Source organism: Hydractinia symbiolongicarpus, chromosome 12, assembly GCF_029227915.1.
Source record: "Hydractinia symbiolongicarpus strain clone_291-10 chromosome 12, HSymV2.1, whole genome shotgun sequence".
NCBI lineage: Eukaryota > Metazoa > Cnidaria > Hydrozoa > Anthoathecata > Hydractiniidae > Hydractinia > Hydractinia symbiolongicarpus.
The window spans coordinates 14,679,257-14,695,527 of NC_079886.1; the positions used below are offsets into that span (position 1 = coordinate 14,679,257).

Consider the following 16,271-nt stretch of genomic DNA (forward strand, 5'->3'; position numbering starts at 1 on the left):
CACGCCCGCATTCGTTCCTTTTATGCCGTGTGAGGTGGTTGCTTTTGGTAAACAGTTGTTTGCATACCTCACATTCCCATTTCTGTTGGGCCAGCACGTCTAAGTCCTTGATGTAGAAACAGTGTCCGTCCGGCATACCTAGATTGATAGTGTCTAACCCCTCTTTGTGCTGCCTTTGCCCATAGACGATAGTCGCCATGGTGCTTTATCAGAGTTTGTCTTGGGTTCAAAGACCCTGATGTTGACCTTGAATTGTTTGGCAACGCCCTCCAAATCCACCAGCCTTGTGGGGCGCACGTCCTTACGCTTGAGCTTGGGGTTCTCGTAGTACTGTCCGGCTAGGGCGAGGGCTGGCCTTGTTGTCCGTTCTACCATCTTCGCCATCCATGGCGTATATGCACCTCTTGCCCCGCAGTCAATCCGGGAGAGGGCCGCATCCCAAAAGAGGCTCACGTGTTCTTATCACCTTGATCTGTACGTGATCGAAGACAATTTTGCCCTCATATGCTCCGGGGGTCTCGGTGGTTCTAGTGGGTCGTAAATAAGCCTTATTCCAGAACTCGTGATCCTCCAGATCGAGGCGCTTCATTTCGCATTCTTCTACGAACGCTTCGATTTCCGCTATACTTGACAACGACCTGGAGCTCTTAGTTTTGTGATAATCTGACACCTCGCCCCCAGCCTTGTAAATATGACAGCCAAAGCTGTACACAACCTTAACGCGCATGTCCATGTGTGATGTAATTTATTGGATAATTGCGTCCTTTAGAGATTGATTTAGATGATTGTTAAAACGCCATGTCTTGATCCTATTTCCATCCTCCAACATCTGGATATCGTCCCCGGGGCCTTGAATATCCTCCGTGTAGTCCTCCCTTGCCCCCTGTTCAATCTCGTCGTGAAGCATTGTACCTCCCGAAATTTGTTCCTTTGCCCTGTTGTAATAGAATGGGACGGTATCCCGCACACTCTGTAGTCGATAGGCAAGAGCGTCGTGGGTTGCTGCCACTGGTGCCGACACGGTGCTATATAGTTTGCTGATAGCATTCTTAAACCAACTCATCTTTATTATATACGGATTTTTTTTTGAAGTGGTGCCGAGGGTTGCCGAGTTTTGAGTAGGGAATTTCCCTAATCAAAACATATAGTAGTACTCAATAAGGTATGCCACGATACAGCCGGTCGAAATAATTTTATCGGCTTAGCTCGCGTTCTTGATCAGGCACTCGATACAATTTGTGCTAAATCTTAGCCTTTTTTTGTCTATTATCCTATACTCAAAGTCAAATTTAACCTTTTTACAACAGGGACACACTATACCATTACCATATTTTTTCCGACGTTTTGCTAGGGCAGCAGCTTGTTGAACATCAAGGCACCCGATGCAACATTTTGTCAGCTGTCCGTCATCCTTGATCCTAAAATTGTCCATAGATAAAAATTGTCTAGATTTTGGGCACTTCTTGGCCTCCTCCACGTTGTTTTTTTGTCATATCTTCATGTAGGTTATATGTATGGTCGAAGGTTCGGCCGAATGTTGGGTATGGGAATTTCCCCTACTCCATTTGCGCATGATTTGTCACATCTTACAGCGCATGCGTTGATTTTTTGCTGATGATCAGCACAATTTTGTGCAATGGAGCGTGACGAAAAGTGGTGACGTCACAAGTGAAATTCGGTATAATATTTATTATGAGAGTTTGACCGTGATTTTTGGAAAATCCTGTACATAAGGACCCCCTACACTAGCTGCATTTTCTACTTCTAACTTTACTTTACTACTTCTAGCTCCACTCTACACTTCCAAAATAACTTATTGTGCCTTCCAACTTCACTTTTCTACTTAGAAGTAGAACTACTTCTAATTCTTCTCTTGGACTTTTCTTTCTTTTTCATATATGCTTGTTTGAAATACTTTACGTTTTCACTCTGTGCACTTTTTTCATGACAAAGGGCCCGTTCTTTTTTTGTGTATGTGTCGATTGTAACCCTATTCCAATGCTTTTTTTTAATCCACTCCACTTCTTCACTTTGACTTCCCTTGCTCTTAATATCTGCATTTTTATGAGTAAATAAGAAATTTTTTATCCGCTTTTTTAGTTCGCATTTTGTCGAGAACTTTGTCGGGATTTTTTTATGTTTGTTTGTTTTTACGCCTAGGTAACTTTCTTTCGAATGCAGTCCCGTTGGAAAGTACGTATTTGAACGAATCATACTGCTTATTTTTATCACGTGGTTTCTAACGGTTGCGAGACGAATGTAAACAAAACAAAAAAGCTCGAAAAACTAGTGCATTTGGGTGGTAAAAAATATCGCGTTTCAAAAAGTCACAGAAAGACAGGTAGAAGCTCCGTATTATTATAGAGATGCTATTAGGTGGACAAAAATGCAAGAACTAGAGACGCAGAAAATTTTTGGGACAGGAACTAATAACCTGCAACTGATAACAGTCATTCATGATTAACTCAAACATTTTATCACAGAAAATAACTTTAAAGTAAAATGTTTTTCCAATAACCTTTCATAGAAATGGATAAAAGAAGTCATTGGGCGCCTTCGATTTAAATTTTGGTTTTTCTTTTATTTCTGTTTGAGGTGCTGAAGAAACATCAATAAATGAAACAGCTTGAGTAATTTCCACTTTCCTTGTTGTTGTAGTTTGACAAAGCAAGCCGTTGCATTGATTTAACAAGATTCTATCAGCATCATACTTTACTTGAAAACCAACAATCTAAATAATAATCTGAAAAAGTCTAAAAAATATAGGAAAGGGAAAAAACAAAGAAAATAAAAAAATTAAACAAGTCTAGGAAATGCTCGAGTTACAAAATCGGGCAGTTAGGAAGTTAAGATTTGGGAAGTTATGGAACAGTTATACATATTTCCGGTAGCCGGGAAAAACCTAAAAATATAAAATTCAAAAGAAAACAAAGCCACCATATTGAACAACTATGACCTAACACTGTAATTAAAATATTTTAAATTGTTTTTGTCAATTTGCAAAAAATTCTGACAGTAAAATATTGACATAAAAATTAATTATTTTATTGTCAATGTAACTTTTGTGTCATGTTGGTCCGTATATACCGTGGCCCAGAAGTGTCAAATCTATCCCACGGCACAAAAAACCCCACAGCAAAATAACAATGCTACTGCACACACAAAAAAATGTCACGGCACAAAAAATAAGCCACGTACAAAATAAGAAGATCAGTAAAGTTTGTTTTGATAATTAAATAGCAGAACACCTGGGATATAATTTTAAAAATAGTTTGGCTGGGCCTACGAGATTTTTTTGTTGTTGGGTTATTCGTGTTATGTGGTTAAAGAATGTTTCTTATTTCGCCATATTAGTTACGAAATACATTTCGAGCTTCCTTCTCTTCTATACTGCTAATTAGCAGTCAACGTATATAAATTATTTAAAAAAACAAACAAAAAAATGTTTTGTGTCAATTGTGGCAAATCTAAAGTTGAAAAAACAAAGTTTTGCAGCTACTTATTGCAAGTATTAACAGTATGCCATTGTCATGACATTGCAGAGTAATGCTGAATGAATATGTATATTTTTACATTTTCGATTCAATATTTCAATTTAGTTCTTTTAAAACTAACAGGAAATTAGAATCTTGAGTAAAAATTTGGTATAAAAATTATTTTATTGCTTTAGTTGAAAATGCTGAACAGGAACCAAGGCAAATAATTAATTCATTTCAAAAGTATCGAAGTGAAAAAGGGAGCCAATGGAAGTAGTGTTTTTTTTCAAAAAAGTACCACCCGACATAAAGTAGAAAATCAAGAAGAGCCGTTATATTTATTGGTATGTTGAAAATAAAAGATTAAGAATTAAAGTTATTAGATGAAAACGATTGTCTTTACGGGTCTCCAAAGATTACAGTCCTGTTGCAACTCAAATTAAAGCAGAGAACAAATGGAAAGGATACTACCCGACTTTATAATTTCTATAAACTCGCTTATGAATGTGGCAGAGTCATGGAAACCTTACAGCACAGAGCCATTTACATTGTATCGACACAAAGAGGAGCTGGGCAAGGACTACAAGAGGATCACCCTGTTTTTCTGCACTGAAAATGATATTAAATTGGCAGTCTTGATGGGATAAATGATGAAAGCAGTGATAACGAGGATAACAGTAAGAATAAGCATGTTTGGAAAATTGTTATCTCTCTTCAAAAACTGGAATCTGTTTCACCAGGAAATAACAATTGTATGAATTATCAGCAAAGAAAAAACATGTCTCCTCATCTACCGTCAGTTCACCTCCAACTAAAACCCACTGGAGATATTAAGTGAGAACGACAAAATAGGTGTGCCTACTGTACATGAACAACCGGAACCCACTGTGGAAGAAGTCAGTGTGCTATCAAGCTGTTATAAAACATATAGACGCAAAAAAATTGTTGTTATCAATGATTTCAAGAATGGCATCAACAGTATTTCTGACAGTGTTCTTGCTTACTATGCTAAATTTGCTATATATTTTTGTTACAGTAACACATCTTTCAAAGCGTTTGATATTTTAAATCTCTTTTGACATAAAAAGGATTGTATTCTTAGGTCAAATGGCAGACTTGAGGAATATGATGCAATGATAGAATTTAAATTCAGCATTGCAGATCTTGAAAAGGGCAAATAAATCTTAAAGGTTTTTATTATTTGTGACATGTTACAATCGCATATCTGCTTTTGGATTTTTAAAAAAATAGACATTTATTTCTGGCAACAGTGACCAGCTAGCAACAGCATCGACTTGCACTACGAGTTTTACAATACCCACTGTTCACACAAGAAATAACATTTTAAAAGCGTTGGAGGAAGGAAAGATGTTAATGGCTATTTGAGATTAAAGAGATATACCTTGTTCGCATTAGTTTTGTCTATTTTTTTCATACAGGTAGCTTTTATTTTATACACAGAGTAAAGACTATCTTTACTAGATAAAACGTCGTGGAATAGGCAAGGTGATCACAATTTTTTTCCAAGAAAGGAGGATTTTAGGGGATTTTAAAAGAGATTTTGCACTGAAGTTAGACGATTTTTTTCGCAAAAATAAAAAAAATTGATAAAAAATAGAGGATTTTAGAGGATCAACTGCACAACTTTTTTTCTTACTTCTTAGATTTTAAAAGCCTATCAATTGCTGAGGTCAAGAACAAATACCTTTAGAAAGTATTACTTTAAGAATAATAAAAAAGCTTTTGACGAGGGACGTATTGCTAACATGAAGGATAGAACTAAGATCTTATATCACTATAAAAAAAAAAAATCTCTGTGCCATAATAGACATGTCATTCACGAAATTTAAATAAAATTTATCATCAACTAGAACAACTATTTTGAGGAGTTTGTATGTAGCATCACTTGAAATCAAAAACAAAATCAAAACGAAATCTGTCATAAATGACTACCATCAATGAAAAAAACTTCGACAGCACTGAGCATTAATCGTTAATTTTCTGATTTTGAGTTTATGGACTTTGCTACGATCCAAAGAACTTAAATAATCATCATAAGCTGATGCTTTACCTAAAAACTTAGAATTTCAATAAGATGACTGTACTTCATTGTCTATGTAGGTCCATTTGACCTTTTTTTAGAAATTTTATTATAAGACTAGTCGATTTGGCCCGTGGAAAAATCCACCTAGGCAGGGGAACAATGAAAAAGAGAACCATCACTTGAAATTTGATGACATCTGCAAGGACCTGTTAATATACAAAAATATTTTCTCGGAAATTTATTTATCTAAAATACGAAAATATTTTTTTTAAAAAATTTTTTACCCGTTGCCTTCATCGTATAGATCTTGAAACGCTGATCAAGAAAATGAATAGGATCATGTATCTTAAAGTTGCAGAGATATTAGGGTTTAGGGCATCCAGGTTTGGAAAACTTACCCAAATTGGTCCCAGGCTGTACTTAGTTACCCACACGGTGAAAAAATGACTGACGTCACCACCTCGTTACCAATTTAGTTGGCCTCAAAGTTTTAAGTGCACTTTAATAGCTTCATTAATAGGGACCTTGCGAAATGGACGGGGAAGATTTTTAGGACGGCGCTATTCTTAAAAGTTGTATCTGCGCATGCGTAATAAAAGGGAAACTCCATAGTTTAAGCGTAGTCAAAATCCTTCGACGTAAAGGCAAGTCAGTAGCCGTAGCCAATAAAACGTGAGTATACTTCGACTGGTTTTAAGGATTAATTCGTTTGATAAATGTAATACAAAGTGCCAGTGTATAAAGATATGGCTGTTTCTACACCCAATCATAAATTCACTTAAAAATTATGAATATTTTTAGATGGCAGAACAAACAGAGAACATGTCAACAAAAACCACAGCTTCGAAGAAGAGACAGTAAGTTTCACTACAAAAATTTTTTTGTAGATAGCTCTAATAAAGTTCTTATTCACTAAAATATTTAACATGCTGGGCATCGATGGATTGGACTGAGTCGCACGACATTTTGTTAATCAGGGAGATTTTAACAGTTGAACCATATCAATAAAAACCTTCGACAGTTAGAAGGGGACAAGCTTGAAATGAAATTACCGATCTACTCAATTCTTCTGACCAATCATAGTTCAGAATTAATCAGAGATCGATAAGAGAACGATTCAATCACCTAAAAAAAAATTTTTACCAGAAAAATTGCAGACGAAGAGAAAGTATCTGGCATTTCCCCTCCAGAGTTGACAGAAAATGAAATTGGATTAGAAGAAATTATTAGTAAAAAGAAAGAAGCTGTGATACAGCAAGAGAATGAAAGTGAAGCATCTAAAGATGCTCAGAGTGCTGAGAGAAGCAAAACAGAAGAAACGAGAAAACGATGTTTAGAAACATACGCCGAAACAAAACAAAGATCAAAAGATTTAAAGGAAGATGAAAATAAACCCAACAGGAGGGCTCGTAGAAGTAGAAGTGAAAAAATAGCCTATCTTCAAGCAAAAGCCCAGACAGATTTAGAAATCAAGAAGGAAGAGCTATAGCTGAGGCGAATGGGAAAAAGAACGCCTGAGAAGATTGTCAGACGGACAACAACAACAAATGCTGGTAAATATTTTCACTCAACAAAAAGATCAAATGAAAAAGCTAGTACAACAACAAGCTATACAGCAACAAAATAATCAACTCGTCATGGCTCAGTTGCAAGCACAGCAGCAAAATCAACAACACTTTATGACCTTAATAGAGAAACTACAAAAATAACTCAACTTATCAACTTTTTGCAGAAAACAACATTTTTTAACTTGTACATCATCCAGAAGAATGATGTTGTGCTTCCATAAAGACAGCTTCGAGCATTACGTATCACTGCACTACAAAAGTTCATCTTTCCAACTGCGCTTAGACCTATTTTCAAGTTCTTTTTAAAGTCAAGAAAGGCGAAGAAATTCACTAATGAATTTAAAAAAGGCTATAATCATTCGTGTTTGAGCAGACAAAAATAATTTTTTTGATGCTAGTTTTATTGTAGTTCCTGGTGATATAAAACCATTGTTGAGTCAACATCATATTCGCATATTACGTGCAACAAATATTTCCGTATAACGAAGAAATATACATATCAAAATGTGTTTTTATTATCGTTTATATTAAAATAATAATAATAATAATAATAATAATAATAATAATAATAATAATAATAATAATAATAATAATAATAATAATAATAATAATAATAAATATCAGGAAATCGGGTCTCGGGTATTAGTATCAGGGTAACGGGTCTCGGGTATCACAGAGTATCGGGTCTCACTTTTCTCATATACCGAACAGAACAGCTTACTTTTTGATTCTGATGAGCAGTATGAATATTGGCATTTTAAATCTTTAAATGACGAATCTCTGCATTTAATGCCTGATCTCTTGATACTATATCAATATTATTAGTTTGCTTTTGAACTATTCTCTGTTCTGTTTACTTACTTCAGAAGGCTTTTTAGCAAAACATATTGCTACCAGATGGACATCTTTCTGTACGTTTCTTGCCTTATATTCTTAATTCTGTTTGCAATACTAAACGACTTGTAACGAACTTTACAAAAAACATTTGTTTCATCCTTCTTCACATTGTGAATTTCTCCACATTGATCCACGAGTCCTGAAATTTACTTTTGTATAGGCATTATTTCTACTTTTCTAAACAAAACAAGTAAATTCCTAATGATAGGACCTTAGAGGTTGTTTTTTTTAAAAAAGACGACTTTAGATGATTTTAGAGGAGGCGTGATAGGTAGTATTATATAAAGCTGTCTTGCGTTAAATTTTAGTTATATTTTATATACATTATAATGGTGTTTTCAGAAGTATTTTTTAAAAAGTTTAAAAAGCATCTAAACATTATCCTCGTCAAGCAAGTAAACAAGAATTTTGGATTTACAATAAGTTCCCTTTTGTTTCCCTCTTTTATAATATTTGTAACTTAAAAGTTTTGTTATATTGCGTCATTTCCTGTTTGTCCATTAAGTGAAATTTTCAGTAGTTTTTCAAAAGTTAATAATGCTTCTCTCCAATCTATTGACATAGTAATGTTAGTTTCAGCCCTAACATAATCTAAATACTCTGTTTACACGTTAAATTTAACTTTTTATTCCTATCGTTACCAGGAACCTTTTGATCTTGTTCTCCAAATCTTTCCGAAAAAAAATATACGGAAACAGGACGCCAAGCTACAGCATGTGTTTCCAGTGCTAGGGTTGTCATGAAAAAAAGCTTGGATAGCAGCCGTAATTTCATTTTCAGTAAGTCAGTAATTAACTCTATTGGAAAACCATCTATTTCTGTCACTGCATTTAGGCACATGGAAGGTATACGATCTGGTGATTTTTCTTATCTAGTCACGCATAACCACATAATATTAAGGTTAAATCCATCAATACATCCATGCATTGGAAATCCACAAGGTTTAAGTTTATCATATCCTTCAATATGCCATACATAGTTAGGTCCTATGAGGCCTTCTGCGAAGTTTCTGAGCCTGCCTCGCTTTAACGCCAACAGGATCCGAATCTCTTAGCAAATATTGTACTATATTCCTAGGTACTTGAAAAACTTTGATGGGCAATGTGTGCCAAATGGGTCGGTAACCACCGTATGATCCTGGACCATCTATAATTTTTTCAATACGTTTTTTCCCTTTTGGATACATACCATTACATATGGGATTGCGTCGTTGAGATAAGCCATATAACTTTAACCTACTTAGCAGTGTGCTTCCGGAGTTCCTTGCCGTAGCATGTTTTGTGCCGTGGTATTTTTTTGTTGTGACTATTTTTTAGGTGGCGACTATTTTTTGTGCCGCGACTTTTTTTGTGCTAAGGTGTGGATAATTTTTTTTTTATCTTGGATTTTATTTTTTTGTTCCGTACCTTGGGCTGTGGAGTTTTTTGTGCCGTGGGTAGATTTCTCCCGTTAAATTTGTGGGCCACCGTACGCATGGAATTTTATCACATGGATCTATGTATGTTTCATGGTTTTTGTGTTTTCTTGTTGTTACGTCCTTTAATGATGCAAAATATGTTTTTTTCTTGCTTCTTGATATTGGATCCAGTTCTGAACCAATATCAAAGATTTTTGTGTTTTTTTGTAGGTAGTCTTTGCAATAAAGTATGATAAATCACTTCAAAGGATGTTACAGTAGTCTATTTAATTAAGGGACACTCCAAATGGCGGACACCTCTGAATAACAGACATAATTCCATTACACTGGCCAAATTCTGATAAAGGTCTTTCTAAAAACCAGACAAGCAATTAGCGGACAATAGACCTTTCCCAAATTTCCTAATTATGCCAAACTCAATTAAAGAGGTCGATACTAAAAAAGATTCTTGTCCCTAAGTTTCTTAGCAAAAGGTTAAACAAATTACCTAATTACCTGAAAAGCCAATAGGAAAACTTCGTTTTGTTTACAACTAATAAGAGTACAGATTGTAAATAATCTGATCTTTACGATTTTCTAGTATTCTACATTCCTTGGTCAAATCTTTGGACTATGACCAAAAGCACTTTGAATTCTGGTTGTGCGCATCGTGTCCTTTAGCTGTGCCTGTGGGGAATTTCTTTTAGGGTTGGCTTGCTGGTAGGAACTCCAGAGTAGTATATATTATAGTATACTTGATATAAGGTAAGAATTATTGTAGTTTGATTAGCTAGCTGGTGTCTTTTAGCTGATCTGCACATGCCTTTTGTTTAGTCACCAAGCTAGCTAGCTTTAGAATAGTTAAAGCTAGCTAGCTACCAGAAAAGCAAGTTTTTAGTTGGGTTAATAATCAGCCAATTGGACGTAGGTACCCATTTATTCTTTAGTTTTACAAGGGTTTTAATTAACTATTTCGGTAACTTTAAGATTTTATATCTGAAAGCTTGGGCACTTTGTTGAACTTGCTTGGTAAATTCCTTAACCAACAAGCAGAAGCATTTACAAAATATTTTTTCAGGCTTCGATTGGATAAAATTATACTTGAATTTTGTAAAATCACTTTTCCCTGCTACAGTTAACCACATTATATAGTAGCTAGCTAGTTAGACATGTTTCATTGTGACATAATGGTGTTTATATTTCCATACCCCAAACACAAATTGACAGGCTAAAAATTGCAGGCGATAAGCCATAGACTATTTTTTTAAACGTTATTTCCAAGATTTGCGCATTGCTCACTTATATATATACTATGTTTTAATAGTTTTTTACATCTATATTATAACTGGGACATATATATGTTTTTCCGTAAGCTGAAAATCCAGACCACATTATATACGTTTAGCCTTTATAATTTACAACGTCGCTGACACTGCAATTGGCCGAGGCGAATGCCCAGGTGTTAACAACAATTCTCTATTTACGTTGGCATGTATTCACCGAAATGGTTTGTATTGCAGTTGGATGTAACTTAATTTACATATATAAGTTTTGTTCTCATTTTCTTATAAATTTCTCTTTAAATGTAACTGCAATTTGTGTATGGGAGCATACTATCACAAACAAAATATAAATTGCCCACATGAAACCGAGTTTTCCAACTTAGAGCAGCCAAAAGGTAGTTCATGTCAGGAGTTTTTTGCCAACAAGAAATAAATGAAATTAGAAAGGCTGATGTTTGAACACCTTCATAGACTATATATAATAACAAAATTATAAGTGTACAACGCTAAAAAAGCATAAAAAGTAAGTTATAAAAAACCCTGATCCTGGTAAAATTAAAGCAGGTTTAAACTTGGAAGAAAATAGGTTTTTTCGGTGATATTACACTGAAATTGTGTTTCACCGATGTTGTACAAATTTTTAAAGAAGCATAATCAAATATTTTCACAATTAATAATAATTTTTGTATTAGTCTTTCTTACATGTGTTGTGAACACTGTGAATAAAATCATGTATATATACTTCACCTGTCTCGTATATACGTTTTCTGTCCTGGTTTTAAAATTGGATGGAGGGATAAACGAGGGATAAATATGTTGTGTATGGACAAGTATCCAATTGTATTATTGTTCCTAATTTTTTTGAATGTTTTTTCTTTTTTAGATTAGCCCTTATCAAAACATCCACTGACGGCATTTTCAAATTGAGCGAGAGTTAGAGTAACGCCTAAATACTTAAACATTCAGAAGTTCAGTGTTACATAAAAGAATTTGTATATATCAAAAAATGTCCACAATTTTCTAGATCAATTTCAAAGACATCAATTAAAGGTTTTATTTTTCCATTAAAAGGGGCGCTTAATTGGCAGGGCGGTTAATTATGTAGTAGTGCTTATTCAGCAGGGGGCGGTTATTCCGTAATTTATGGTATTCCCCTAATTTGATGATAAGTGCTACAAAGTGTAGCACTTGGATTTTTTTATATTTTTTTTATATTTTTATTTAATAAAATTGTAGTCAAGCTTCACAAAGCCTTAAAATAATCTGAACATGTTCTTAAATTTTGAAACTTATGTTCTTATATACTTTGTTTCGTCCTCAAAACAAAAGATATTTACACTGGGCTTACTTTGTTTTTTCTTTGTTTTTAACCTTGTTAAACATTGGTGCAGATAACATGCATTGCGTTATTGCTCTATGAGGATAATCTCACACTATATGACATATTTTAATCCCATACTTATTATTTTTGCTGATAGCGGGAATCTTCAAGCCATCGGGCTTCTTGTTTCTTTCTAATTAGCAGACAACTGCCCTTTAAATTGTTTTCTGTAGAGAAAAAATGAACGAAAACAGTATTTTACTAGGATTTTTTTTGCTATTGCTCTTTTTAAACATTTAGAAATAGTACAATACACCTTTCCCGAATTTCATAAATTATAATAATTATGACATCATCCAGAATTTTATAATGGTTCTATGCTCTTCAAATAAGGATATTCAGATAGAATATTAAATTATCTGAATTTTTTAGAGCAATATAATATTCTGGTCGGATTTTATTTATATTTGAAAAAAAATAATAAACTGAAGGGTTAGGTGTTAAAACCACATGGTGTTTCTTGTTTAACGTCCAGCTTAATCAACAGAGGACAGGAAGGTAGAATTTGCTGTTGTTTTTATGCATAAACTAATATCGCTTATATCAGATTAGTAAAATTAAATCCTGTGAGAGGGAGGAGATTTAATTTTCACCAAAATGTTTCTACGTAAAGGTATAACACTACACACCTTGTACTGAGGGTTTGCAGAGTAACCAGTCTTAGCAAACAAAAATTCAAACAGTACCCCAGTCACCATGTTGCCACATTGACTGTTCGAAACTGAGACCTTAATAAAATGACAAAAAAATGTGTTAGAAAGTGTTAAGAAATTCTCCATGCTCAAAAACCATTTTTCTTACCACAGCTGTCGGCTGATTGTTAATAACCGCCACCCATTGATCAATAGCAGTGCCAGTTGAATTACCAAATGAAGCAATATGTGAAGGAAGATCTCTTAGCAGCACACTATATATATCTTTCTGTAGCTGTTCACATTCAGTCAAAGTCATTGCATCTTTTACACTATGGTATGAAGTTGGTTAGCTGTTCTGTTTAATTTGCTGATGACGCAGGACAAAAAATAGGATTAGGGAAAACCACTTTTTGCAGATTATTAGTCTTAAGCCTAAGATAGCCGATTCTGATTTACCATCAAGTTGAAGAATATGTTTATAAAAATCGTGTTAAAGTGAAAATATTTTAAATACTAGGATGCTTTTGGAAGAAATTTTTTTTCACACAGATTATATAAAGTCAGGTAATATTTTGGGACTAAATAATTGAAGTACAAGCCGACGATTTGTTTAAAAAAGACACATTGATAACACGATGAGAATATTGTATTAAAGCACAAATTATCATGTGCAATTTAAAATTAATTTTAGGCAACAATACTACTTATCTTTGAAAGTAAATTTCCAAGGAAAATTTTACTTTTAAAGATATATTCTGCAATAAGTTCTTTTTAAATATTAAGTTTATTTTTTATGTCGAAGTTTCTCACATCATAAAGCACCCACTTCTGAAGTCTGTACCAAACGATATGGGGAGTCGAAGTGCTGTGGTAGAGCATAAACCTTGACTTGATGAAGTGATCGTAGAAAACCAGGAAGATCTTTCCTGGTTCACCGCAATAAAATTTCTATAAACAAAAACGAAAATGCTACCATAGAGTTTAAAATATTGTTCGATATACTTAAATATTAGCTCCCAACAAAGAAAGAAAAATGCAACTCTTTATTTATAAGCAACTTTGCATAAGTACTTACGATTGAGTTGCAAAATCAACAAAGACCTTTCCTGATACTACAGGAAGACCTAAAACATAACCAGGATTGCCACTACGCGCAATAACCGTAGTATTGGTAATGTCACCAACAGGTTTCTAAAGTGTTAACAAATAAATGAAACAGAATGTTTGAACATGAGCAGTAAATGTGCTCACAATGAAATTAACTTGAAGGATGGTACTTTAAATGTGATTTTTGTGGTATCTTTTTTTGAAACACGTGTTGTGTATTTTAAAGAACAGAAGATGAATATTTTAAAGAATGCACTTTTCTACTCTGCAGTTATTCTCCTTGTTTTGAAACATTACTGCCATATACTAGCAATGAAGTAACTTCTACCACACCTTTAAATTCATACTTTTTCTAAAAATTACCTAAGCATGCCAAACAGGAGTTCTTTGCAAAAGCCAAGTGACGTACAGAAAGAAAAAAAACTTGATTAAAGCTATACTAAGGAACTAGGGAAAACAAGTTTGCAACTTTGTGATAACAATATTGGTTGTTTTTTATACCTCTTCAAATAGCATTGTGTGAGTTTGCTGAAAAAACTTGGTGTTGTCAGAAATACTTCCCAGAACAAAAGAAATCTCAACCTCGGAGACTTCCACAGTTGTGTTAATGGTGAAATTCACTTTATACTGCACCTAAAACGAAAAGCAGTTTCCGGTGATGCAGGACACCAATCATTATGGTCTCCCTAAAACAAGTAAATAAGCATAAAACAGTAGAAACATACTTTTTGGGTTCATCTGGAAGGTGTCTAAACATTAAAGCAATTCTAGTCCAGCTTAAAAATGCTTAAAAATTTAATTTCAAACTTCTTTAAAACATTTTTCAAGTTATGAGTCGATAATACCTTAATTCGAGCCTGGTACTTTTTATAGAAAGAATGTATTCTGGTGAACTCTCTTTAAAAGGGTCTGTATATTATTAGCTGCTGCTTGGTAAACAAAAAATCAAAATTTCTTGTTACAATGCATTTTGTAATAAGCCTAAAGTTTCTAGAAAGATGGAGAGGACACTTGCTTTTTGAAGAATGGAACTATTTTTAAATATCTGAGCAATTATGTTATTATTATTATTATTATGAATGTTTATACAGGATTGATATAATTCAGTTTTTAAAAAACTGCTCTTAATATATGTCCTGTGAAAAATAAAATTATAAAATATTATTATTATACTAGTCGATAAGGCCCGTGGAGAAATCCACTTAGGCTGAAGGACAATGGGAAAATAGGTTGTTTTAGATATTTGCTGACGTCAGCAGTGCATATACAAAAAAAATTGGTAAAATTAAGTTTATCCGTTTTCTGTAATGTGCAGAGATTGAAACGCTAATGACAAAAATTTATATTATCATGTGCTATTGACGAACGGTTAAGAAGAATAAAGGTTTAAAATTTTTGCTGACGTCAGCAAAGTACCTAATAAAAGTAACAAAAATTTTTCTTTTGAAATTCATAAACCCATTGCCTTTATCGTATAGATCTTGAAACGCTGATCAAGAAAATGTATAGGATCGTGTACAAACGGTTGCAGAGATATTGGGATTTAAATGTTCTTTGATGACGTCATAAACCCGTGCATTCCGAAACGGATTCGGAGACTCAGGTTTGGGAAAATGACCCAAATTGGTGCTAGGTGGTCCCTAGTTACCCGCGCGGTGAAAAATCATTGACGTCACCACCTCGTTTCCAAGTTATTTGACCTCAAAGTTTTTAGGTGCATTGTAATGGCTTCATTAATTTAATATAAGATATTGACGTTAAAGTAGTATTATTGACGTCGCGCTGTAAAGTCAGAAAATTTAACATATTAGACATTCATTTTTCCGCGACTTTAAAGAAAATAACAGTAAAAAACATGAGTTAAAAATACTAGCTTTACAATAAGGCATAAAATAATTTATTACCCCACTGTTGAGTATTTTCGTATGTTTACGTTTATTCGAACGTTCTCGGAAAATTTGATTGGTTTTTTTTTTCACGTGACCAGTCTATATGACGCCGTATTAACCGACATCAAAACAAAAACAAAACAAGAAAGTTAATTTAAAGTGGTAGAAAAATGTCAATTACTCCTTGTTTTCGTCTGGTAGACGATAGTTTATTTGACGATTTAAATGAAATAGACGAATTCATAGCAGGACAACAGTCAAAAGCTACAAAATATTGTAATACGTTTGCAGCAAACACCTTTTACGGATGCAAATGTCCCCGAAGTTTATGTAGCCCAACACAGTGGTCACAAAAATATTGATTCGTTAAGAAATTACAAATCAGCTAGTACCACTCACCGTTACAAAATGTCAAACATCTTGAGCTCAAATAATAACCAACTTGACGTACATAACCAATCGACAGCTCTTAATACTTCCAGTTCCACGCAGTCTTCAACCCTCTCTTCATTTTTTTCCGGAGGAAATTTTAACAATTGTACATTTAATTTTAATACGAACACTCCACCAGCGAAACGACAAAGAATTGAATTTT

The 16,271-nt window shown here is 33.9% G+C and overlaps 1 protein-coding gene across 1 annotated transcript in view; it reads right to left on the bottom strand.

Annotated features, from left to right (window-relative positions):
- Positions 1–2,453: 2,453 nt before the first annotated feature.
- LOC130622433 (tectonic-3-like) overlaps positions 2,454–16,271 on the bottom strand; it is a 78,711-nt gene continuing 64,893 nt past the window's right edge. The window contains exons 8-13 of the mRNA XM_057437898.1: positions 14,289–14,420; positions 13,756–13,871; positions 13,491–13,628; positions 12,847–13,009; positions 12,675–12,773; positions 2,454–2,731 (exon numbers count right to left, since the gene is read on the bottom strand). Of these exons, the coding sequence (XP_057293881.1) occupies positions 2,522–2,731; positions 12,675–12,773; positions 12,847–13,009; positions 13,491–13,628; positions 13,756–13,871; positions 14,289–14,420 (858 nt within the window). The 3' untranslated portion in view covers positions 2,454–2,521. The remainder of the gene's footprint in view (positions 2,732–12,674; positions 12,774–12,846; positions 13,010–13,490; positions 13,629–13,755; positions 13,872–14,288; positions 14,421–16,271) is intronic.